Raw genomic sequence first — 24654 nt, 5'->3', positions numbered from 1 at the left:
AAAAAAAAAAAAATGCTCCCGGAATAAAAATGAGGCTGAAATTACGGCGGTTTGTAGTCCCTGAAGGATGCGGAAAAATGAGGAAAAACCCAGGCGGAAAGGGATAAAGGAGGGGAAAAAAAAAAAAAAAAAAAAAAAAAAGAAAATTAAGGAAGAAACACCGCTGCGAAAGGATCCCTGATTTCGGAAAGATTCGCCCCGGTTTCGCTCGCCTTCGCTGCTGCGGCGCCATGGGGGACTGGGGGGGGGTTGAGGTATTTGCCTTGGTTTGGGGGGCGCGGGGGAGCTGCTACCCCGGCGCTGACAGGAAGCCGAAGGGGAAGAAAGTAGCACCAATAAAACCCAAAAAAAATGGAAAAAAAAAGGGGAAAAAAGGGGAAAAGAAAGAAGATGGGCAGAAGCGGGACGCCCGGCTGAGCCCTCGCCGCGGGGGAGACACCGGTGATTTGGGGAGGGGAATGAGCCCGGGGGAGCTGGGGGGGAGCGCGGTGCTGGGCAGGGTGCTGAGTGCTGCGGGCCACGGGGCGGGGAGCGGGGCCGGGAGGGCGGCCCTGCAGCGGGGGGCGTGGGGGGGCTCTTCAGGGGGGGCTGCATGCCGTGGGCTGCACCGTGCCTGAGCGCCGTGGCCACGCGTGGTGGGCGAGCACCGTGCCCAAGGGCCGTGGCCACATGCGGTGGGCGAGCGCCGCACCCAAGCACGGTGGCCGCAGATGGTGGGCGAGCACCGTGACTGGGTGCCATGGCCAAGCGCCGGGGGTGAGCACTGTGCCCGAGCACTGCGTCCAAGCGCCGTGGCCACGCGTGGTGGGCGAGCACTGTGCCCAAGGGCCGTGGCCAAGCGCCGTGGCCACATGCGGTGGGCGAGCGCTGCACCCAAGCGTGGTGGCCACACACTGTGTAGGCGTATGGTGGGCGAGCACCGTGCCCGAGCGCCGTGGCCATGCACGGTGGGCAAGCACCATGCCTGGGTGGCCATGCCCAAGCTCCGTGGGTGAGCACCGTGCCCGAGCATCATGGCCAAGCTCGTGGCCACACATGGTGGGCAAGCACCGTGCCTGAGCGCTGTGTCCACTCACGTGACCGTGCACCGCACCCAAGCACCGTGTCCGTGTATGGTGGGCGAGCACCATGCCCGTGCACCGTGGCCAAGCACTGTGGGGGTGCACGGTGGGTGAGCACCCTGCCCAAGCACCGCACCCAAACACCGTGTCTGTGCATGGTGGGCGAGCACCGTGCCCAAACGCTGTGGCCAAGCCCCGTGTCCACGCACGGTGAGCGAGTGCCGTGCCCTCGCCCCGTGTCTGTGGAGCACACCCAAGCACCGTGTCCAAGCACCACGTCCATGGACCGTGCCCTCGCACCCTCTCTGTGCCCGGGGACCCTGTTCAAGCACCGTGGCTGTGTGCCTGTCGGAGCACCATGGTCACGCACGGTGCTGGAGCACCGTGGCCACGCACAGCACCTGAGCACCGTATCCACACGCCGTGCCCTTGCACTGTGCCCGTGCACCATGTGTGCACAGCACCCCTGGGCGCCGGGCTGAGCACCCTGCCCCAGCACCGTGCCCATGAACCTCGTCCGAGCACCGTGTCCAAGCACCACGCTTGCACACCCTGGCTGAGCACCAAGTCCACACACCGTGTCCAAGCACCGTGGCCGAGCGCCATGTTCACGCATTGTGGCTGAGCACCGTGTCCACACACCATGTCCAAGCACCGCGGTTGAGCACCGTGCCCGAGCACCGTGTCCATGCACCATCTTCAAGCACCACAGCAGAGCACCGTGCCCGAGCACCACGTCCAAGCACCGCAACTGAGCACCGTGGCCAATCGCCATGTTCACAGACCACGTCTGAGCACCAGGTCCACAATGTGTGGCTGAGCACCATGCCCAAACACCATGTCCACGCACCATGTCCAAGCACCGTGGCCAATCACCATGTTCACACGCCACATCTGAGCACCACGTCCATGATGTGTGGCCAAGCACCATGTCCACGCCACCACGTCCAAGCACCACAGCAGAGCACTGGGCCTGAGCACCATGTTCACACACCCTGGTCGGGCACCGTGTCCACACACCACATCCAAGCACCATGTCCATGATGTGTGACCAAGCACCATGTCCATGCACCATGTCCAAGCACCGTGGTCAAGCACCATGTTCACACACCACACCCGAGCACCACGTCCACGATGTGTGGCCAAGCACCGTGCCCAAACACTATGGCCATGCACCATGTCCAAGCACGACAGCAGAGCACCATGCCCAAGCACCGTGTCCATGCACCATGTCCAAGCACCACGGTCAAGCACCATGTTCACACACCACATCCGAGCACCAAGTCCATGACGTGTGGCCGAGCACCGTGCACGACCACCGTGTCCACGCACCATGTCCAAGCATCACAGTCGAGCACCATGTTCACACACCACGTCCGAGCACCAAGTCCACGATGTATGGCTGAGCACCGTGCCCAAACACCACGGCCATGAACCACGTCCAAGCACCACAGCAGAGCTCCGTGCCCGAGCACCACGTCCACACACCCTGGCTGAGCACCGTGCCTGAGCACCATGTCCACACACCATGTCCAAGCACCGTGGTCGAGCACCGTGGCCAACCACCATGGCCATGATGCATGGCCAAGCACCGTGTCCACGCACCATGTCCACAATGTGTGGCCAAGCACCGTGCCCAAGCACCACATCCACACACCCTGGCCGAGCACCGTGCCCGAGCACCACGGCCATGACGCGTGGCCGAGCACCATGCCCGAGCACCATGGCCACGCACCATGTCCAAGCACCGCGGTCGAGCACTGTGGCCAGTCACCATGTTCACACATCACATCCAAGCACCACGTCCACGATGTGGGGCTGAGCACCGCGCCCGAGCACCATGGCCACGCGCTGCGGCTGAGCACCATGGCCAAGCACCATGTCCACACGCCCTGGGTGAGCACCGTGTCCACACACCACATCTGAGCACCATGTCCACGACATGTGGCCGAGCACCGTGCCCCAGCACCACAACTGAGCACCTCGTCCAAGCACCACACCCGCACACGACTCTCCTGCCGGCACTCCGGCCCCGCACCAGAGGGGAACGGCTCCACCGCGAGCCCGGTTGGCGGGACGCTGCCAACGCCGCACCCATTTCAGTTTGCATAAACCCAACCAGCTCCCGGCACGCTTCGAGCTGTCGCTCTGGAAAAGTAAACTTCCTTCTCAACGACATTGCTTTTTTTTTTTTTTTTTCTTGGTTCCCTAGTTTCGTATATACATTAGTAGCACCTCAGCGAGATGGAATCAGGCAGAAGCGTGATACAGTTTGTTAAAACACCATAGCACCGTTTTTATTAGAAGATTTCATTTAATAAAAATATGCCTTATAGAGCCCACTAAGCATACTCCAGTATTAAAAGGAAAAATCAGCAATTGAGGCACCTCAGGGATTCTGGTTTCCTTCTCCTTCCCGTGCCTCGTCCCGAGAGCATCGAGATGGGGTGGGGGGGAACCCCAAAATGTGTCCCCCGTTCCCCACCCGAGGCGAAGCATCGCGGCTGGAAAAGCCAAAGCGGGGTGGCAGGAGCCCGTCAGGGCTCCCTGCGCTAAGCTCTCCCCAGGGTTTCTACCGCGGGCGTTGTTCTAGCACCATTGTGGCCATGACCTGCTGCAAAATTAGTTCCCATCCCACCCCGAAGCAATTAAAAACATCCCCGTGCCCCAGCAAGTCCCCCTTTACGCCGCGACCCCCCTGGCTTCAGCACGGGCGGGATGAGCACGGCCGCCGGGACAGGTAAAGGAAAAGATTTTGCTTGAAAAACAGCCTCTCAGCAGCAAGGGGTAAAGAGCTGTGCATAGATTTCGAGTTTTCGTAGAAGAAGTCTGAAGCGTGCTAATTTTTAATGACTGAGATTTGAGGTAGGTTAGACGTTATGTAGTGTAAAAACGTGAGACTGCAGCAGTTCTCGCTCCCCGACCCGCAGCGCCGGCATCTCCCCGCTTACCCGGGTTGAACCCCCCGGAGCCAACGCCGCGCCGGACCGAACCCCCTCCCTGCACCAAAAAAAAAAAACCTCCGAGGAAGCAGGACTTAGACAGGTTACACGGACCCTCGCCCTCTCCGAACGCACCCTTTTTTCCTCCTGACTCTACACCCATCCAGACGAAGCTCGCAAGGCACCCCCGCCACGACAGTCAGACGAGACCCCGGGCGATGCAAACCGGGGCCGGCACCCGAATCCGGCCCCGCCGAGCGCCGCTGGCGGGGAGCAGCCGGGTCCCCTTTTCGCCCTCCGAACCACATCGACACGTCGGGTCCCCGCGCTGGAACCGGCATCGCCCGCAGGCATCGCGAAAATCTGACTTGCCATCGACTCTTACAATCCTGATATGCTATTGGGTATTTATAAGAAAAGCGGTAATAGCTCGTTGAGTTTCCTTGTCAAATATACGCGACTTTACAGATTACGGTTAAAAAAAAAAAAAAATTAATTATGAAGGACGGACAAAGCATGTTAAATATTCTGCCAGTATTTACAGTTCTCCCACAATAATCTTGTTTAAAACATACTGCTTTCAAGTTGTTGGGGGGGGTGGGGGAGGAAAGAAGGGATTTGTTTTTTAAGTTTCGCTTTTGTTTTTAAATCTAGGTGAAAGTGCTTTTAAAAAAATTCTTTCCCTATTTACAGCTTTAAAATCAGACCACGTAAATGTTCAGGCTGTTTTACCGAGATCCTGCTGATCTGTGCCAGTGCGCAAGGAAGGAGGGTGACAGTAAACACAAGGTGATTTCTGCACGGTGACGGCGTCGCCTCGGGCTCGCTGGCTCTCCAAAAGGCACCTGAAAGTGCAAAAGCAACGACCCCGGGGACGCCGGCACCCGGATTCGGCCACGCCGCCCTCCCGGGGAGCAGCGGGGGAGCTCGCTCGCCCGCCCGTCCATCCCGGCGCGGCTTCAGCATCGGCGACGGGCAGAAAGTCTCGACTGAGATTGTTCAAAAAGCACCACGCGGTTTTTGTCGTCGCTGGGGTTTTTTGTGTTTGTTTTTTTTTGTTTGTTTTTTGCGGGAAGAACGGCGATCCGTAGGAAGGAGGGATGGCACCCGGGGAGAGAAAAAGCACCGAGCCCCGGCAGCGCTTGCCGCCCCGGCGGGGAAGGCGGACCGGCGGGGGTTTTGGCCAGCCAAGTCTTGGGATTCGCTCTTCCCAGAGCCGATCGCACGGAGAAAGTCCCCCGGAGACGGAAAGCACCAGACTTTAGCAACAGTGATGTACAGAGAGCAACACTAGCTATTCACAGTTTGGGGTTGGTTTCTGGGGTTTTTTTTTTCCTGTTTTTTTGTTTTCTGTTTTTGTCCTGTCGGCTCCTTTAGAGATGCTGCCGCCGCCACCGCCGCCACTCTCCCTGGGGCCTTCGGCAAAGGAGCCCCCAAGTCCGAGCCCGAGCGCAGTGCCCCGGCAGCGGCAGCCCCCAGCCCGGACGTGTCCTGAGGTCTCCGGCGCCGGGAAAGACGCCGGCTCGCTCCGTCCCGGCAGAGCCGATCCCACCGGCGGCAAGAAGCCAGGCAAAGACGCGCCATCCCAGGATGTCCCGCTCACAAGCGGGTCTCCCGTTGCTGTAAGAAAGGACTCCGAGTTGCAAAATAGATATTATTTAGGTCCTTGGGAAAAAAAAATGATCGGATGTTCAGCATGTCCGGCTGACGGTAAAGCACACGATCCCGCCAGGCCCCACACCTTGGAGCTGGAGGGAGTCACCTCTTGCCTTTAAGCTGGTTTGGTGTTCAGGTTGGTTTTTTATCTGTGTTTAGGTTTTTTTTTTTTCGATGGTGGATTCTTATTTGAAGATCAGCTTCATCGTTGTCATCAGAGTAAAAAATAAAATAAAATAAAATCCAATAAATAGGTATTTTTAAGTGGAATTAAAAACCTCTCCTTTGCGAAAGGACGCTATAAACTTCTCCCTCCGTTCGTGTGGCGCACGAGGCTAGATTAAAAAAACGCGGAGATATAAATATGAGATTACCGAAAAGCGTCAAACAGCATCATCCCTCTTTTTTTTTTTTTTTTTTTAAAACGAGTTTTGCTTTGTTTGCCAACTCCTCGCCAAGCGCAGCTCTCCAACAGCGTGCGCCCGCACCGGCTCCGCTGTTTCCAAGCGTGCATGTTGGGTTCGCTTTCTGTGGTTGGGTTTGTTGTTGTTGTTGTTGTTGTGTTTTGCTTCGGTTTTGTCTATTTTATTTTTTTTTCTTCTCCCCCACGCCCGAGGAGAAAGCACCACGAAGCAACGCCGGGCTCCGGCGCTGCTGAGGGTTGAGGTAAGATGGGGCCGCGGCGGTTGCCTCCGTCTCAGATCCAGCGGCTGTAGGGGCCCGTCACCTTGGTGTAGGCGTAGGAGGACACAGTGATGGCGGAGTTGGTGGGGATGGCCACCGCCTGCCGCGTGGGGACCGAGTCCCTCCTCTCCTTGCTGGGCGCCTCGGTCGCCAACGCGCCGCCCCACTTGCGTTTCTTGGCGAAGGCTTTGGCGTCCGGCGGGAGACCCAGGCGTGCTGCCTCCTCTTGCCGGGCCCGAGCCCGCTCCGCCAACTGCTTCATCTTGGCCTCCCACAGCGCCAGGCCGTGGTTGGGCTGGTTCAAGTTCTTGTGTTGGTAGAAGACCAGGGAGATGCGGGTGGGGTGGCAGCGGTTGGGTTTCTTCAGCGGGGTGGTGGCGTGGAGCTCGCGGCGGGCGCACTCGATGAGGATGGAGCCGTGGGCAGGCGCCACAGCCACCCCGCCGATGTTCTCGTCCAGGAAGTTGTGCTCGCTGTCCGACCACTCCTCCTCCTCTTCCTCCTCCTCCTCCTCATCCTCCTCTTCCTCTTCCTTCACCGCCTTCTCCGGCAGATCCTCCTCCAAGCCAAAGGGGTCCCACGGCTTCTCCCTGCGGGGCCCTGCCGCCCCCTTTTCACCCACCGCCGCCTCCCACAGCTTCTCCGGCAGCCCCGGGCTGGGTGCCGGCATCCTCCGCTCCTCCGCCTTCACCGAGCCCCACGGCTCCTCAGGGAAGCTGGCCAGCCCCGGCAGGGCCGAGCTGAAACCCAGCGGCCCCAGCAGGCTCGGGGTGCCCGTGCCGGCCAGTGCCGCCTCCCCCAGCTTGCAGGGGCTCCACGGTTTCGGCAGCAAGCCCGAGCCACGCGCCGCCGCCTCTCCTGACAGCACGTTGGGCCACTGCTTCTCCGGTGGCGGCAAGCGTGCGGCGGCGTCGAAGGCACTGGGCTTCTCCCGCCCGCCCGAACCCAGTGCCAGGGCGCTCCATGAGCCCTCCGTCGTGCTAGTCCTCTCGGGGGAAGACATGCCCCGGGACGCTTTGAAAGGGCTCCACCGCTGCTCCGGCCCTCCGCCGCGTGCCGGGACGGCTGGCAGGGCTAAGCCAGTGCCGGGCATGGCCACCGTGCCGGGAAGGGGCTCGATGGCAGGAGGAGGGTCTGGAGGCTCCTGCTTGATGGGCCGGCTGCTGAAACAGTTCTGTGCAAACGACGGCGTCTCCTCCGAGCCCGAGCTAGTCCTGTGCGTCCCGGCCGCCGCCGCTTTCTGCTGGCTGGCGTAGCGGTTCGCCCGCTCGTAGGTGCGCTGGTGATGGTTTTTGCTCCGGACGCTGTGTGGGATGGGCTCGGGGAAATCGGAGTTCCCGTAGGTATGGTTGAGGCTCTCCTGCAACGCCGGGACGTCGGGCTTCTTCTCGTAGCCATTGCTCACCCAGCTGCTCCCGCTCCTCTCGGGCACCCCATAATTCAGAAACTGTGAGGGGAACACGTGGTTGCTGGAAAAGCCGTAATACCCGAAGGAGGGAAGCGCAAACTTGGAGTGAAACCCGTTCACGGAAGGCAGATTGGGCTGTGCATAGTAGGAATGGTAAGAGTAAACACTGTTCATGCTGTATGGGTCGGAGGGCCGGCAGCTGCCCAGCACCGAGTAGCTCTCCACCACTGCGTTGCCGTTGTACTTGAAGGCGTTGTAATGGCTCTGTGGCTCCACCTTGATGGAAGGTTTCAGCGGCTGCGGGGGCAGCCCGCTTTTCAACGCCATACCTGCGGGCACAGCACACACACACAGCCCCCGTGACCCACCGGCCAAGGAAGCCGCCGGTGGGGAGCAAGGACCCCAAAAACTCAGCCAGACTCATAAATCTCACAGTGATGGGGCTTAACACCGGTCGAGCACAGAGGTCAGCAGAGCCTGGCACGCTGGCACCAATCCACACCTGCGCTCCGGGCTGAGGCAAGAGCTCCCCACCGCACCACCGTCCAGGAAAACAACCCAGGCACCACACAAATGCCATCCTGCACCCCAAAACTCGGAGTGCTCAGCAGCACCACCCTGAGGAAGCCCCCAACCACATCCCTGTCCCCTCAACACCTTCCAGACAGCGTGGGATGGCAGGACCTCAGCTCTGCCCCCGTTACCTGCATTCTGCTGGAGCATGGGGAGCTCAAGTGCTTCCTGCTTGAACTTCTCTGGCGTCATCAGCTTCTCTTTCTGCAGCTTCTTCTTCTCCGCAGCGGCTTTCTTCGCTTCCAGCTGCCTCTGCCGGCAGGACTTGGCGGGCTCGGGCAGCTTGCGGACCTCGCGGGGGAAGGATGTGAGCACCTGGATGGCCCCGCTGCCCACCTTGGCGTTTTGGTTCTCCTCGCTGCCGAACTCATCCGTGCTGGACATCTTGTAGAGGGGGAGGACGTGCAGTTGCTCATCTTCGGGGATTTTCCCCACCACACGATTGTCTTCCTTCGTCAGCGTGCAGACCTGGGGGAGCGCAGGGTGCTGTCAGCGCGACGCTGATGAATGTGGCTCATGGGGGACAGGGGTGAAACCTCCTTATTCCCCGAAGGGGTGTGAAGCCACACTAGCCTGGGACCCCCCCACCCCACACCGGCCACCAGCCAGTGTTCAGAAACCTCCCGTGGGGTTTGGATTGGGCAAAAACAAACAGGGTCCACGTTAGCACCATGCTTTAGTCTAGCTGGGGTGGCTTCAGCACCCCAGACCTCAGCTGTTGGGTATGGATCAGAGGACCCAGAATACAGAATATCTAATTGCAGTAGAATTCAGGACATGTTGCCTCAGTGATACTTATGTACAGTAATTCTCAGATGGTGTAAAAATCTCAATTGTGGATTTCTCCTGGGAGATTAGAAATTATTTAAAATTTTAAAAATTTAAAAAAAAAAATGAGCGGCTGAGGGAACTGGGGGGGTTTAGTCTGGAGAAGAGGAGGCTGAGGGGAGACCTCCTGGCCCTCTGCAACTCCCTGCCAGGAGGGGGCAGAGAGGGGGGATGAGTCTCTGGAGCCAAGGCCCCAGCGCCAGGCCCCGAGGGAATGGCCTCAGGCTGCCCAGGGCAGGGTCAGGCTGGCTCTGAGGAAGGATTTCTGTGCAGAAGGGGCTGTTGGGCGTTGGAATGGGCTGCCCAGGGCAGGGGGGAGTCCCCGGGATCCCTGGGGGGGTTGAAGAGTCAGGCTGAGCCAGCACTGAGGGATCTGGGGGAGTTGGGAACGGTCAGGGGGAGGGTCGTGGTTGGGCTGGAGGAGCTTCAGGGGCTTTTCCAACCCCGAGGGTTCTGGGATTCTGTGATCCGAGGTGTGCAAACACTGAGGACCGGCCACCGGATTTGTGCAAGTACGACAACTGGGGACAGCAACAACCAAATGGCTCAAAAAGGAGCATCCTAAAACGGGGGGGGCACATCCCAAAAAGCCCCTCCAGCTGCCCGCTTACCACCGTGCAGCCGTTGTAGAGGTTATGCTGATCTTTGTGAGCGTGAGCACAGAAGTCCATGCACGCCGTCACTCCCGAGAACGGCCTCCCCTCCTTCAAGCCCAGCCGGCAGTCTATCGCTACGTCCTCGTTGGTAACCTTGTGGATGGAGGAGAGGGTTCCAGTTAGCCGAAATCTCCTGCGTGCCACCAACCCACACCCGTTTCTGCCGGCCGCCGGGCTGACGTGTTCCGAAGGGGATGAGTGGGGGGCCGGTACCTGGTTTTGGTAGGCTTGTGGTGCCAGCCTCTTGTAAAGCGGAGCAACCTCGGTGGCCAAGTCCTGAAAGCTTTTCCGGAGCAGCTCTTCCTGCGGTAGGGAAACGAGGAGGATGTCACCCAGGGGTTTCAGCAGCGGGGATGGAAGTGGGGGCAGAGCCCCCACACGCCACACCGCATCCGACCACCCTTCCTACCACGTCCGCCACCGCACAAACCACGTGGATTAAATTCCCGGTGATGTTTTGGCCGTTCAAGCTCCAGCCTCAGCATCTTTTCTGCTTTTACTTGCTCAACCCATGAGCCCTCTGGCATCTTCCCTGGGGTTTCTAGAGAGACCCCATTCATTTTAAAAATTAAAAAAAAGAAAAAAATAAGGAGTGGCTGAGGGAACTGGGGGGGTTCAGTCTGGAGAAGAGGAGGCTGAGGGGAGACCTCCTGGCCCTCTGCAACTCCCTGCCAGGAGAGGGTAGAGAGGGGGGATGAGTCTCTGGAGCCAAGGCCCCAGCGCCAGGCCCCGAGGGAATGGCCTCAAGCTGCCCAGGGCAGGGTCAGGCTGGCTCTGAGGAAGGATTGCGTTGCAGAAGGTGTTGCTGGGACCCCCATTCATTGGGGTCCCTCTAGACGTTGGGACACCACAATAAGCCTGCACTCTGGTTTCACCAGCTTGGCTTTCTTTCCCCCATGTCCATAATTCATCAAAAATCCCACAAGAAAACTTATTTTCAGGCTTCCCCCCCCGCAAAGCTCAGTGCTGGAGGTCAAAGAAATCCGAACCCACAGCCCTGCCGGTGCTGCCCCACTCCGCCCGCATCACCCACCTCTTTGGGATTGTCCCCCACCAGCCTGAACTTGCGGGGAGTTTTGCTCCGGGCGTATTTGCAGCCATTAAAATACATGCTCCAAGAGCAGCCGAAGGAGAAGGAAGCGCCGCAGGTGTTGGGGTCTTTGCCTTGGCATGCGCAGGTCCGGCTGCGGGAGGGACACCGCAGAGGAGTGTCAGCCGCCGGCGCGGTGATGGCAGCTCCGAAAATAGGGGGGAAACCCACACCCCCCTTCCCACCCCGTCTCTCCCCGAAGTGGCCCGGTGTCGCGGGGTGACTTACTCGTCGTTCAAGCCGCAGCGGCGGCTGGTGGGGTTGCCGTATTTGGTGAGGGTGTCGGTGAGCTCCTGGTAGAGCGTATCGCCCAGCGTGCGGGGGATGCCCTCCCAGGCCAGGATCAGGATGATGATGACAGCGTTCTGGCAGTGGTGGCCGGCCCGGTGTCGCACCAGGCACAGCAGCTTCTCCTCTTGGTTGTGTCTCCGGATCACCTGGAAAAAAAAAACCAAAGGGGCCAAGTCAGACCACTCCAAGGGCAAACGCTTCCCAGGATGGGGAGGACCCCAAAAGCGGGTCCTGGCTGCCTTCCGCAGCACCCTGTGTGGGTTTGTTGGGGCAGGGCTGGGGGGGCTCTCATGGCTGCCTTCACCCCCACAAGTTTCGGGGTGCCGGGAGTGGGGACGTGTCAGGCTCAGGGCTGGACGTGCAGTTTGTGCAGCTCAGCGGGTGCCGAGGGCGGGAAGCCCCGGGGAGTTTCCCGGGGGGTGGCTGTCACCACTCTCACTTCCTCCTTGCCTGCCACAGATCGAACGTCCCCCCCCTGCTTGTTGCAGCCACCGGACCTCCTCGTCCGCAGGCAGGAGCGTTCCCTCGGGGAGGGCTCCGAGCAGGGATGAGAGCCAGGGTGCAGACACTCACCCACTTGGCGATGGGGCAGCCCCGGGAGCTCTTGCCCTCCTTCCCCGTGTAGATGACCTTCTCGATGCGGATGGCCTTGCCCTTCTCACCGTACCTGCAGGGGATGGGTGTCAGCCCTGCTTGCCCCCCACCACACTCACAAGTCCCCCACTTGCCCTCATGGGCCCCTCACAAGCCCCCAATCACTTCACAGCACCCCACTCGCCCTCCGTGGACCCCTCATGAGCTCCCCACCATTTCCACTCACCCTCGGGAGCCCATACTCACCTCACATGACCCCACAGGACCCCACTTGCCCTTGTAAGCCCCCGCTTATCCTTCTGGGACACCATTTGCCCTTATGGGATCCCTAAGATCCCCACTCGCCCTCTCAGGACCCCTCACAAACCCTGGTTCTCCCTCACAGGCTCCCATTCATCCTCAGGAGCCCCTGCTCACCCTCACAGGACCCCATGGGACTCAATTTGCCCTCATGAGCCCCTACTCACCCTCACAGCACCCCGTGGGCCCCCCACTCACCCTCACAATGCCCCCCTTCACCCTCAGCACCACCTGGGACAGGAGGGGACGGGGTGAGGGTCCTTACCGCTCCTCCATGAGCTCCCTGATGGATGCCACAGTGGGCCCCGAGCCCAGGTGGGTGTAATACGGCCCCTCGTCCTTCTCCACGATTTGCTCTGCAGAGGCAGGAGGGGGGGACAGAGATTTTGGGGTTTGCGCCTCCAGCAGCCACCCCAAAGGATACTAACCCCCAAATTCCCTCAAACCAAGCCCTCGTGCACCAGAAATCAAAGGTTCCTCAAGGGCGTCTCCCCCTACGAGCATCAGGGAAGGGACGCTGCGATTAGGGGTTCATTAAACAACCCGCAGGCTCCTCTTCATTTTTTGCTCTGGAAGATGCTCCCAGCACTAAAATACCACTGGGCAACAAGGGGAGGGGTGCTCAAACCTACACCCTTTGGCACCCATCCCCTTTGGGGACCCAGAAATCTCCTCGAGCAGCCGCAGGCCCTCTGAGCATCCCAGCAGCAGCTGCGGCCCCAGCCCAGCGCGGGGATTTGCGCCGGGCGCTCGAGCGCAGTGCGTTACGAGGAGCTCTGCTGAGAAGACGCGATTAACAGCAGCGGGTGATTCCGCCCATAAACCCCTCTCCACACCCCCAGCCCCCCTGCTCCCCACCACCTCCCACCCTGGGCACCCACCTGGCCTCGCTCACTGGGAGCAGCCCAGCTGGACGCTGCTAAAACCATCACGGGATGATTTTGGGGCTGAAAACTACTGCTGCCTGCTTTTAGGTTTGCCTGGAGGATTTGGGGATGTTCAGAGATGCCCTAAGCTGGCTGAGTCCGTGCCAGGAAAGAGCTGCTGCAAGGGGAGAGGGTGAAGGATGCTGGGACTATGGGATAAGGATGCTGGGGCTACGGGAGAAGGATGCTGGGGCTACAGGAGGATGCTGGGGCTACAGGAGAAGGATGCCAGGGCTACAGCTCTGTGAGCAACACACCTCCCTGCAGCAACAAACCCCTCAGGGCTTTTAGGGCAGGAAGGTGCCAGCACGGGAAACAGAATATGCTCCGGGCAGCCCCGGCGGTGCAGGGGTCGATCCCCGGCGCATGGGGATGCTCGAATGCCGCCGGGTGGGACGCATCCGGCGCGACGGCCCGCTCTGATCTGTCTTTCCATCCCTCTGCTCAAACAGCCCTGATTTTCATTCCTGTCATGTCTAGCTGGCTGGGCGCCAGGGTGAGGAGAAAGCCGGGCTCAGCTGGGCTGCAGCTGTCCAGACAGAGATCAATACGGGACACGCAGCGAAGGCTGATTTTATTACAGCGTCTAACAGCACAGGCACCTAATAAAGCACCGAGCCCCGACTCCTACTTAATTGCTTTCTCTCACAGCTTTTCCTTGAGAAAATGGGAGAGAGGTGGCAGGGGGGGAATCCCCCCTCTCCCAGCCCCTAAACCACACTTCGAAAGAAAAAGCAACCCGAATCTTTTCCTGGCACCACAGGGTGAAACTCTGAGATCAGTTCAAGCAGCTCCAGAAAAGCCTTTAATTCGCTCGGTGCCGTTTGGGCTAATTACTGCTGCCATTTACAAGCAAATAAATAAATAATCATAAGCCCTGCTAATAAAGTGCAGCTTGCACTTAGCCTGAGGCCACCTCTCCCAGCAGCACAGGGGCTCATTTTTCTGGCTGGATGCCCCAAATCCTCACCCTGATCCTCCCACCGGGGAGTGCAGCCCTGGTCTAAATTTTGGGGAGGGAAGATCCATCTCCCCACACTCACTCAGGTGGAGGTGGACTGCAAGGACCAGGTAGGAAATCTTTAGCACTTGCTGCAAAGTCAAACAAATACCAACACACACCAAAAAACCCCAACAAATCCAAAGAGTTTGGTGCTTTTTCAAGCCATCCTGGTGTGACTGACCCCGTAACAACCAACCCAGCATCCCAGCTTCAAATACAGCTCCAGGCGCACATGCCGAGTCACAATTTGGGTTACTTTGAGTAACCCAAACCAGCTAATTTGGCTTAAAATAGCAGGAATAACCAGGTGAGCTGGCTTTTAGGTGGGTTTTAGGCACTTGGGACAACCACAGGCCCCTCTATGGGATTGAGCTGAGCGGTTAAGCAGAGGCAAAACCCAACAGCTCTTTGATTTTGATGCTCTTGCAACCCACGCCGGCACAGCCGGGCCGGTGTTGGCACCACCCCCGCAGTGACGCGGCGGTGCCTCAGTGTTTGCCACCCGACTGTAAAAATAAGAGTGGAGAAGAGAGAGTGAAAGAGAGCTCCACAGCATCGGGGTTTTGCCACGCCAGCGCCATTCTTTACCCAGGACAACCCCACCCTGCAAAGCCACCTCCTCCAAATGCCACCCCCAGGGCTTGCCACCCCCCAGCCCCGCGGTGAATCCCCGGGGCACGGCTGCTCGCTCACCGACGCAGTCGCAGGTGGGGAACTCTGCTTGCGCCCGCTTGGCCGGGGTGTCCAGGAGGCTTTTGGTGGGGGTGTCCAGGTATTTCAGCGGCGACTCCAAAAAGCCGCTCAGGGTCGGCGTCAGCGGCACCTCGTCCTTGGTGGGTGTCCCGTCGGCGTCATCCGCGTCCGGGTTTTGGCTTTCCTCAGAGTAAAAGCACGTGGTCGACACCACGGTGATAGCACCAGAAGACTCGATTTTGATCTGTTTGGGGGACCGGGCGGTGAAGGGGGGCTCCGAAAGCGGACCCTTCCCCGGTGAGAATGAAAAGCTTTTGGGTCCGGCTTGGGGAGCGCTGCTCGGAGCCGGGGCGGCGGCGGCGGTGGCGGCGGCGGGGGGCACTTGCAGGGCTTGCGATGGCCCCCCCGGCAGCTCGGCAGCCCCGGGAGCGAGCGGGGCAGGTGTCTCGGGGGGATGCAGGTTGAAATTCTCCCCGAATTCAGCTTCAAATTGCCGGATGAGCTCTTCCAGCTTGTCATCCACCACGATGGGGGTTGGGGCGGCCGGTGGGGGAGCGGCCGGTGCTTCCTCTGAGCCGGTCAAGCCCGCCGGCACCGGGTGAATTTGGGGGCCCCCCCCGGGGGCACCCCTTTCCTGAGAGTCGGGAGCCGGGGGACCGCCGTCAAGGGGGTTCGGCGGCGGGGGGTAAGCGGCGGGCAGGGGTAGTGCAAGAGGCTGGAGCGGGAAGGCAGGCGGCGGCGGCGGTTCGGTTTGCATCTCTTCGGTGGGGGGTTCGGCGGGCGCCCGAAACCCCTCCAGGCTGATCTGCCAGAGGGGCAGGAAGAGCGGCTGCGAGTCCTTCTGCTTCGCCTTCTTGATCTGCACTTGCTTACGGAGCGGTTTGGCCGGGGGGGGCTTTTCAGGCGGCGTTTTCTTCTTCTTCTCTTTGGCCTGCTTTTCGAAGGGCTTTTGGGGCACGGCCGGAGCGCCGGGAGCCCACCAGCCGCTCGGCCGATCTTGGGGGGCTGCCGCCGCCGCTGCCAGGCTTTGCTCGAGGAAGAGGCTGCGCTTGTGGTGGAGATGCTGCTGCAGGACCAGCTGCGTCTTCTTGTGCAGGTCAGGCTCCGACGGTGCCGGCGGCAAACGGGGGCCACCCGGTGCTTCCTTGCCAAGTGCTCGTTCGGGGGGCTCCGTTTTTGGCGCCGTCACTTTGCCAGTCGTCGCTTCGGGTCTCTTGAAAGCTGCCTTGATGTAGTCGTCAGCGTTACCCAGCAGCTGCTCCAGCTCCGCCATGGGGTCTCCAGCCCCCGCCGCCCCCTCGGCCTCCAGCCCCCACGTCGCCGCAAAGCCCCCACGGGGAGGTGCCGCGCCGAAAAATGGCTCTGGTGCTGCTCCGGGCTCCGGCGGATAACGGGGTTCATCCCCTCGCTGCCACGCGGCCCCTGGCGGGGTGAGGGGGCCGGGGCCGAAGGGGGCGGCAGGGGGCGGCGGAGGCGGCGGTGGTGGGGGCTGACCATCGCCGGCGGGCTGGGGGAGAGCGGCCGAGAGCTGCGTCAGGGCTTCGATGGCTATGGCGGTCTGCAGGCTGATGTTCTTCTCCTTGGCGATGGTCAACGCGCTCTGGGAAAAGGGGAGGCCGTCGGGCGGGCACGGCTCGGCGGTCTCAGGCACCGGCTGGGGGTCGATAGCACCTTCCTGGGGGGGCGGCGGGGGGTTGGCGGCGGCGCGGGGCCGCGGTGATGCCGGCTCTTCGCCGAGAGCCGTTTTGATCTTCTGCTCCAGCCATTCCAGGTAGTCGGGGCACTCAGGGCCATCGCAGTTGCAGTTGGGGGGCTTCACGCCGTGCTTGGCCAAAGCCAGGGCAGCCTTGAGGGCGTGCAGGTCCTCCCCTCGGGGCACGCCGTCCGCCACGCTCAGCCCGCCCCGGCTCATCTCCGAGTCGAACTTCTCGTACAGCAGCGACGGCGAACCCGGGGGTGGTAGTCTGTAGGAGGAAACGGCTTCGGCCACCGCCGAAAAGGCCACCAGGTTCCTGACGTCTTCCAGGTGGGCTTTACTGGCGGCAGGCGGCTGGCCCGGCGACCAGCCGCTTGGCTCCATCAGTGCGGTGCCCCCCGCCTCTGGCCGGCCCCCATTTGCCAGGCTGAGCCCGCTGCCCTCGTTCAGCCGCCTTTCTTCGACATAATTAATTGGCCCTTCTTCCATTTGGCTTCTGCTGGGTCCATCAACCGGGTCGCCCGCCGAACCTGTCTGCGAGGAGAGAAAACAAAAGGAAAGACATGAACATCCCCCACCACGACCCACGTGCCATCATCCCCCACCCTATTTTCCCCTCTTTTGTTTTTTTATTCCCCCTTCCCCTATCTCTTTTTCTGACCCGGGTGATGAAGACGCAGATGAACCACGCGAAAAAATAATTGCCGATAGCAAAGCCACGCGGATTTTGCCCGGCTGCGTAAGGAGCAGCTCGGCTCGGAAGGCGGCTGGTTTCCACTGCGCCGGCCCCGTGTCGCCCACGTCCCCACCCCGCCACCCGCTTTCGAAATTGCTCACGGGACGGTTCGGGATTTCCATCGCCCGCCGAGGGCGAGACGCGCCGGGGTGGGACGGGGAGGGCGTCCCCAGTGACACAGTTTGCACTGGTGAAGGAAGCGGCGCAGGGAGAAAAGGGGGGGGGGGGATTTTTTTGGACCCATGCCCAAAGCAAACATCCTGGCTGGGAGCAGCCGTCCTTCACCGGGGGCCACGGCACGGCAGGAAGCCGTCGAGTTGGCTACGCCGGTGCCAGGGGTGGCGCAGGGATGCTTTCACCTCGAATAACCCGGCGTCTGTATCAACACGGCTGGCCCAGGGCCCCCGGCAACGCCGAGCCGCAGCACCGGCGTCCAGAAAACCGGCCGTGTGCCAAGAGTCCTTAGAGCTGTCCACACCGGCGCCCAGGGAGCCCGTCACCCCGGCGTCTGGGCTCGCGTGACCCCGTTAAGACCCTCCAAGGGCTTTTGCCAGGGATGGGGGGTTCCTTCTGTGCTCTGTGGCTCTCTCCCCCCTCGGCGGTGGGGATTTTAGTGCTCTGGCAGGCGGGGGGGTAGCGCCGGGCGCTGGCAGCTTGTTTAGCAGTTCACTGATAAGCAGGGGGAGCTTCCTGCAAGCTAAAAATACAGCAAAGTTCGCTGGAAGAAAATATGACAAAGCAAGCAAAGGCTGTGGGCAGAGCTTCCTGCCTCTGGACGGTGCCGGTACCGGCGCGGGAGGGATCCACAGCCCAGACTCGGCAGGAGACCCCGAGTGGAGACCCCGAGTTAGGGCTCGGTGTTCAAGCAAGCTGTCAGTGTGCGGCTGCTGGTGGTGGAGCCCCGTTTAACCCTTCAGCCACCAGCCCCACGGCTTCAGCACGGGCGTCCTTTGGGGTGAGTGAAGATAAACACGGTGCTGACTGGGGCGAAACCCTGGTGAAACTGGGAGAGGAACCACCCCTGCCACGATTATATCCCCAAAAACTCCCCCCTACCCATGGGGGGGAAAACTCGCAGGGGAGCACAGTGCCGGTGCAAATCCCCGCGGCCCCGCTCCGGCACAGGGCTCACCCTGATGCTGCTGTGGCTTTAGAGGGGCTCCGGGTTCGGTCCCTTCGCAGCATCCCGGGAGCCAAGCGACGGAGCCACGGGCGATGGGACCGGTCCATCAAGTCTGGGGAGCGAGTGCTTGGCCACTGGTTTGTGCCGTGTGCCGGCGAAACGGCAGCTTGGGCAGGGTGGGGACAACACTCCGCCTCCGCTCTCCTTTGCAAAGCAGGGAAGAAACAGCCTCACCCGTCCTTCCTACGCCATCATTTTCCTCCTCCTCCTCCTCCTCCTCAGCCAAAAGGGTTTTTCCCAAGCAGCACGTGGTGGCTTGGAGAAAAATGCCCCGAGCCCCCTCCAAGACACTGGGGGGACACACTTGTGCCCTGAAGCGTCCCTAGCATCGCAGCAGTGACGCCAGCCCAGAGAAATGATGACAAACCTGTTTTGCTCTGGGTGGGAAGCAGATTCTGGCCCCAAGGGTCTACCCGGGAGTGGGGGGAAGAACATGCTGGGTAAGGGCAGGGGAAGCCCCAAAAACCAGCTGTCGGGCCAGGGTGGCACCTTGGGCTGGTCCATCCCATAAACCAGGTTATCAACCCAGGCTGGGGATGCAGGAAAACAGTTCAGCCTGTGAACACAAGGCACTCCCCCGCCGCTCCTAAAGGGTTAATCCGAAAGCTACAACCTTCCCCAAATCAGTGGGGAAAAAAAAAAAAGTATATATATACACACGCATAAAAAATAATTATTTTTTTCCTGGCTCACTCATCCAGCTCCTTTTGTTCCTGGCCCCATGGGCTGGGAGATGGAAAGACCTCGCAGCTTCTCCCTGAAAATCAATCCCCCTCCCCATCCCGACAGCGTCCACGGAAATCCCTCCATCGCTGCCCTGGGCACCTATTCCTCCACGCCCCGGCCCGTTTTCCGCAGAAAAAGCACTGTCTGTCCAAGCCTGCTTCCACTCACCCCGGGAAAGGATAAAAGCTGGGGAGGGGGGAGGGAAATAAATTAAAATAAAGAGAAAAACCAAGTGCTTTGGTTCAGGTTAGCTCAGCTGCTCGGCTCCTGCACAGTCCCTTCTGCATCCTCTGGGTGCGATAAAAGGGGAAAAATCCCCCTGAGGATGAAAACATGGATTTTTTAAATCTGGTTTTCCTCTTTTTTTTTTTTTTTTTTTTTTTCCCCTGTTTTAAATGCCTTGAACAGAGAGAAAGGAGGGAAGAAAAAAAAAAAACAACAAAACCACACACGCAGAGCCCGGCTTGGAGGGTTTCCAGCCTGGGCTGCGCTCCCTGGGAATAGTCCGGAGCCGTTTATAACCCGGCAAGTGCCGGGGGGGAGCCCCGGCGGGGGCACGGTGCCGGATTCGGGTACGGCTCTGGCCGAGCGGCACTTACGTGTGTGGGGCGGGAGGCGAAGCCAGAGGCGACGGCGGGACCGTCCGGGGAGGAAAGACGAAACGAGTTGTTCCAGCCTCAGCCGCCCCGGCCCTCCCCGCCCCCTGCAAAACCAGCTGGAGGAGCCATTAGCCCCAGCGCCGCGCGCACGTAGGGACGGACGGACGGACGGCGGAGGCCCCACGCCGGCCCCACAGCCCCACGGCGCTGGCTGGGCCCCGAAAGGCGCCTTGACGCCCCATGGGGGGACACGGGGGGGACCCCGGCCCCGCGAGCCACCGGGGAACGACAGCAGCAGCTCCGCCGGCTACGGTGGGGAACGGCAGCCCCCGCTGCCAGCAGCCCTATAGATCCCGCTGACCTATAGATCCCGCTGACCTATAGATCCTGCTGACCTATAGATCCCGCTGACCTACAGATCCCGCTGCCCTATAGATCCCGCTGCCCTATAGATCCCGCTGCCCTATAGATCCCGCTGACCTATAGATCCTGCTGACCTATAGATCCTGCTGACCTATAGATCCCGCTTACCTATAGATCCCACTGCCCTACAGATCCCACTGACCTACAGATCCCGCTGACCTATAGATCCCGCTGACCTATAGATCCCACTGACCTACAGATCCCACTGACCTATAGATCCTGCTGACCTATAGATCCTGCTGACCTATAGATCCCGCTGACCTATAGATCCCGCTTACCTATAGATCCCACTGCCCTACAGATCCCACTGACCTACAGATCCCGCTGACCTATAGATCCCGCTGACCTACAGATCCCGCTGACCTATAGATCCCGCTGCCCTATAGATCCCGCTGCCCTATAGATCCCGCTGCCCTATCGATCCTGCTGCCCTATAGATCCCACTGCCTTACAGATCCCGCTGCCCTACAGATCCCGCTGACCCACATACCCAGTAACCTGCATATTCAGCAGTCTCATATATCTATATAACCAGTAACCTGTATATCCATCAGTCTTAGATATCCAACAGCCCCACATATCCAGCCATCTCACACCTCCAGCAGCCCTTTATATCCAGCAGCTCTATATGATCAGCAATCTTATACATCCAGCAACCTGCATCTCCAGTAACCCCATACATCCAGCAACACATTATAGCCAGCAGCTTACACATTCTGCAGTGCCGTATATCCAGCAGCCCTAAATACCCAAGTCCTACATATCCAGCAACCCTATACATCCACTGACCCACATATCCAGCAACCCTATATGGCCAGAAGTCTATATATTCAGCAACCCTACACATCTATCTGCCTATATAGATATATCCAGCAGCCCTATAGTTCCAGCAACCCTATATTATAATCAGCAATCTTATACATCCAGAAGCCCTATACATCGAGCAGTCCTATATATCCAGCAACACATTACAGCCAGCAGCTTACATATTCCTCAGTCCCATATATCCAGCAGACTTATACATCCAGCAGCCCTAAACACTCAGCAGCCCTAAATACACAAGTCCTATACATCCAGTGACCTATATATCCAGCAACCCTAGATGGCCAGCAGTCTATAAATCCAGAAACCCTAAACATCTAGCTGTCTGTATATCCAGCAGCCCTATATAATCAGAAATCTTATACATCCAGCAGCCCTATATATCCAGCAGCCCCATATAATCAGCAATTTTATATCCACTAGCCCTATATATCCAGAAACTTGTTATATCCAGCAACGTATATATTCCACAGTCCCATATATCGAGCAGACCTGTACACCAAGCAACCCTATACATCCAGTGACCTGTACATCCAACAGCCCTATATGGCCAGCAGTCTATATAGCCAGCAACCTTGGATACCCAAAAATACCCAAAATCCCAAAGCAGCCCCACACCGACCCAAAAAACCAGGGGACAAGCTGGGGTCCACCCCCCCTGCAGGGACAGACAGACATCTGTCCGTGCGTCTGTCCATCCTGCCTCCCCCAGCCGCCCTGCGAAAGCCAGAGCTGTTTGAAACTCACTTTTCCCAACTTTGTTTTTCCTTTTTCTCCCTCTTTTTCAAATTCTTACTTTCAACCTCCCTGCTGGGGTATAAGAAAAGTGAATGAAGTCCCCCAAACCCAACCGGTTTTAAATCTTTCATCCTCCAAAAACACCCATTCACCCCTGCCAGGGCCCCAAAAATTCCCCCACATAAATATTTTGGGGGTTTATTAAATCCCTTGGCAGGAGCCAACTGGCCCAGCTGCAGAGAACGGAGCAATTTGGTGCATGCAAAGCAGCCTGGAAGACATCGCTTGGTGCCATCCCGCCGGCAAAAAATGCTCCATTTTATTACAAACATCGAATCTGGGAGCTGGAAGAGAGCGGGCGAAGGCTGGACCGCACCGGCGGGGATGCTGAGCCCTTCCCGGTGGCATCTGGGCGGCTAGGGGGGGGGACGCGCACACACGCAGACACACCCCCCCACCGCTGTGAGCCGGGGCTGTGGCGAGGACACGACGGGGTGTTTGGGAGGTCAGCGGGCGCCGCTGCCAGCCAGCGGCACGGGCCGGCCAAGAGGCAGGAGGCAGCTTGGCTGCCAGCCCCGCGCCGCCTCGGTGGAGCCCGGCCAGCCCCGGCGCTCGGCTTGTGGTTTTCCTCCGCTGGCAACAACAGGCCCTGGGGATCCTCTGCCGGGATGGCGGGTTGGGGGGGGTTGGAACCCCGAGAATCCCTGCGTGCAGGAGACCCTACAATAACAAACCGCCCGGCTGCGGCCACCAAAGGCCTTTGCCAGGGAAGAAAACGCTGCTGAAATCACAATGCACCCCCCCCCGAGCCGTGGGGATTGACGCTTCTGGGGGGCACCACCTCACCGCACCCCGAAAGATGGAAAAACCCCCTCCGGCTCTCAAAGTACCACAACAGTCCGCAGGTACCGGTGTGGGCGATGCCACGTATCCACGCTCAGTGACCCACAAACGGAAAATAAAGGAAATTTGGGAAGGCCGAGCCGGCCCTGCGACAGCCCCCGGCTCCCCCCGGGCCGGGGTACCCCCCGCGCCGGCTCGCGGCCCCGCTGCCTCCCGGCGCCGCGGGCGGCCGCCGCTGCCTCTCCCGCCTTGTTTTCCAAGCTGTTTCCATGGCCCCAGCTGACCCCGGCGCTGGGTCTGAGCTGCTCGCTCCTGTCCTCATTTAGCCCGGAGAAAAGCCGGAATAGAGCCGATGCTGAGGGAGCTGAGCTGATTTACGCCGTGGGAAGCCCAGCTCTCCTTTACACGAGCCCCGGGAGTGCTTTCGGGGACCCCAGTAGCCGTAACCCCTCTTCAAATGGCGCCAGGGCAATTACTTCACCCCTTTTTCCTTCTCACCAGGGGACGAAGAACCAGTTGAACGTGATAGAGTCCCTCTCCCAGCTCCTGCACCGGCATCCCACCAGCACCAGGAGCTTCCGAGGGAGATGGGGGATTTTTTTCCAAGTGGAAAAATATCTGTCCCCATCTCCCTGCTTGTTTCCTTCAGGAAAAGCATCTTCCCTTTTTTGGAGAGGCCACAGCAGGGATGCTCGGGGCTGGGGGGGGGATGCTCAGGGGGGGAATGCTCAGAGGGGGAATGCTCAGGGTTGGGATGCTCAGAGCAGGGATGCTTTTGGTGAAGATGCTCAGGGTCAGGACACTCAAGGAAGGGACGCTCGGAGCAGGGATGCTCAGGGAGGGTGAAGATGTTTGGGATCAGGACACTCAGAGCGGGGATGCTCAGGAAAGGGATGCTCGGAGCAGCGACACTCCCGGAAGGGACACTGAGAGCAGGGACACTCGGCACTGAGGACAGGCAAGCGATGTCCCAGCGGATGCTCCCGCTGGAGCAGCTTCTGGGAAGCAAGGTGCCGCGGCCAAACCACGGCGTGCGTTCCCACTCCAGCCTGCCTTCCCACCGCGGCGCGGAGCCCAGCCGGGAGCCGCCAGTTGGCGCGGGCAGGGGGAAAGGCTTGGCACGGCGCAGAGCCGCGGCAGGCTCCGGCCGGGCAGGGAGGGAGCTGAGCTCTTGAAAGGGAAAAGAAGGAGAGGGGAAAAAAAAACAAAAAACAACCCAAAACAAAACGCAGCGCTATTTTTGTTTCTTGGAGCATTTTTTTCCTCAAACACAGCTGGCTCCTCTCGTGCCGGCATTCGGCTACCAGATTGGCACCGGGGCCGCCTGGGCAAAGCCAAATCGCCGGCTGGTGGGGAGCGGCGGCTCGGCAGGGAGCAGTGCCGGCTCCATCCCTGGGGAAGGGGGAGGAAGGAGGGGATGGGGAGGAAGGGGAAGAGAAAGAGGAAGGGGAAGGGGAAGAAAGGGAAGAGGAAGAAGGGCAAGGAGGGGATAAGGGAGGAATAGGAAGGGGAAGAAGGGGAAGGAGGAGAAAGGGAAGGGGAAGGAGGAGAAAGGGAAGGGGAAGGAGGAGAAAGAGAAGGGGAAGGAGGAGAAAGAGAAGGGGAAGGAGGAGAAAGGGAAGGGGAAGGAGGAGAAAGGGAAAGGGAAGGAGGAGAAAGGGAAGGGGAAGGAGGAGAAAGAAAAGGGGAAGGAGGAGAAAGAAAAGGGGAAGGAGGAGAAAGGGAAGGGGAAGGAGGAGAAAGAGAAGGGGAAGGAGGAGAAAGGGAAAGGGAAGGAGGAGAAAGGGAAGGGGAAGGAGGAGAAAGGGAAAGGGAAGGAGGAGAAAGGGAAAGGGAAGGAGGAGAAAGGGAAGGGGAAGGAGGAGAAAGAAAAGGGGAAGGAGGAGAAAGGGAAGGGGAAGGAGGAGAAAGAGAAGGGGAAGGAGGAGAAAGAGAAGGGGAAGGAGGAGAAAGAGAAGGGGAAGGAGGAGAAAGGGAAGGGGAAGGTGGAGAAAGGGAAAGGGAAGGAGGAGAAAGGGAAAGGGAAGGTGGAGAAAGGGAAGGGGAAGGAGGGGATGGGGAGAAATGCAGAGAAAGCAGCAGAAAAAAGAAGGGATGGGGAAGGAGGGGAAGAAGAGGAAGATGGGGATGGCGAGGAAGGGAAACAAGGGGAAGAAGGGGAAGGGGAGGAAGGGGACAGGGTT

General features: G+C 59.6%; 1 protein-coding gene across 1 annotated transcript; it reads right to left on the bottom strand.

The window, feature by feature from the left end:
- Positions 1–3765: 3765 nt before the first annotated feature.
- TET3 (tet methylcytosine dioxygenase 3) lies at positions 3766–16905 on the bottom strand. The gene is made up of 9 exons (XM_074928467.1): positions 14706–16905; positions 12349–12439; positions 11763–11856; positions 11127–11335; positions 10842–10992; positions 10022–10111; positions 9764–9901; positions 8456–8792; positions 3766–8080 (listed from the first exon to the last, which is right to left on the bottom strand). The coding sequence occupies exons 1-9, from the start codon at positions 16888–16890 to the stop codon at positions 6357–6359; spliced, it is 5019 nt and encodes a 1672-aa protein (XP_074784568.1). The 5' UTR covers positions 16891–16905; the 3' UTR covers positions 3766–6356.
- Between the last annotated feature and the right edge of the window lie 7749 nt (positions 16906–24654).

Source organism: Athene noctua, chromosome 28 (assembly GCF_965140245.1).
Source record: "Athene noctua chromosome 28, bAthNoc1.hap1.1, whole genome shotgun sequence".
Lineage (NCBI taxonomy): Eukaryota > Metazoa > Chordata > Aves > Strigiformes > Strigidae > Athene > Athene noctua.
Note: the sequence above shows the minus strand (reverse complement) of the source record. Positions and strands in the feature narration are given on the sequence as shown.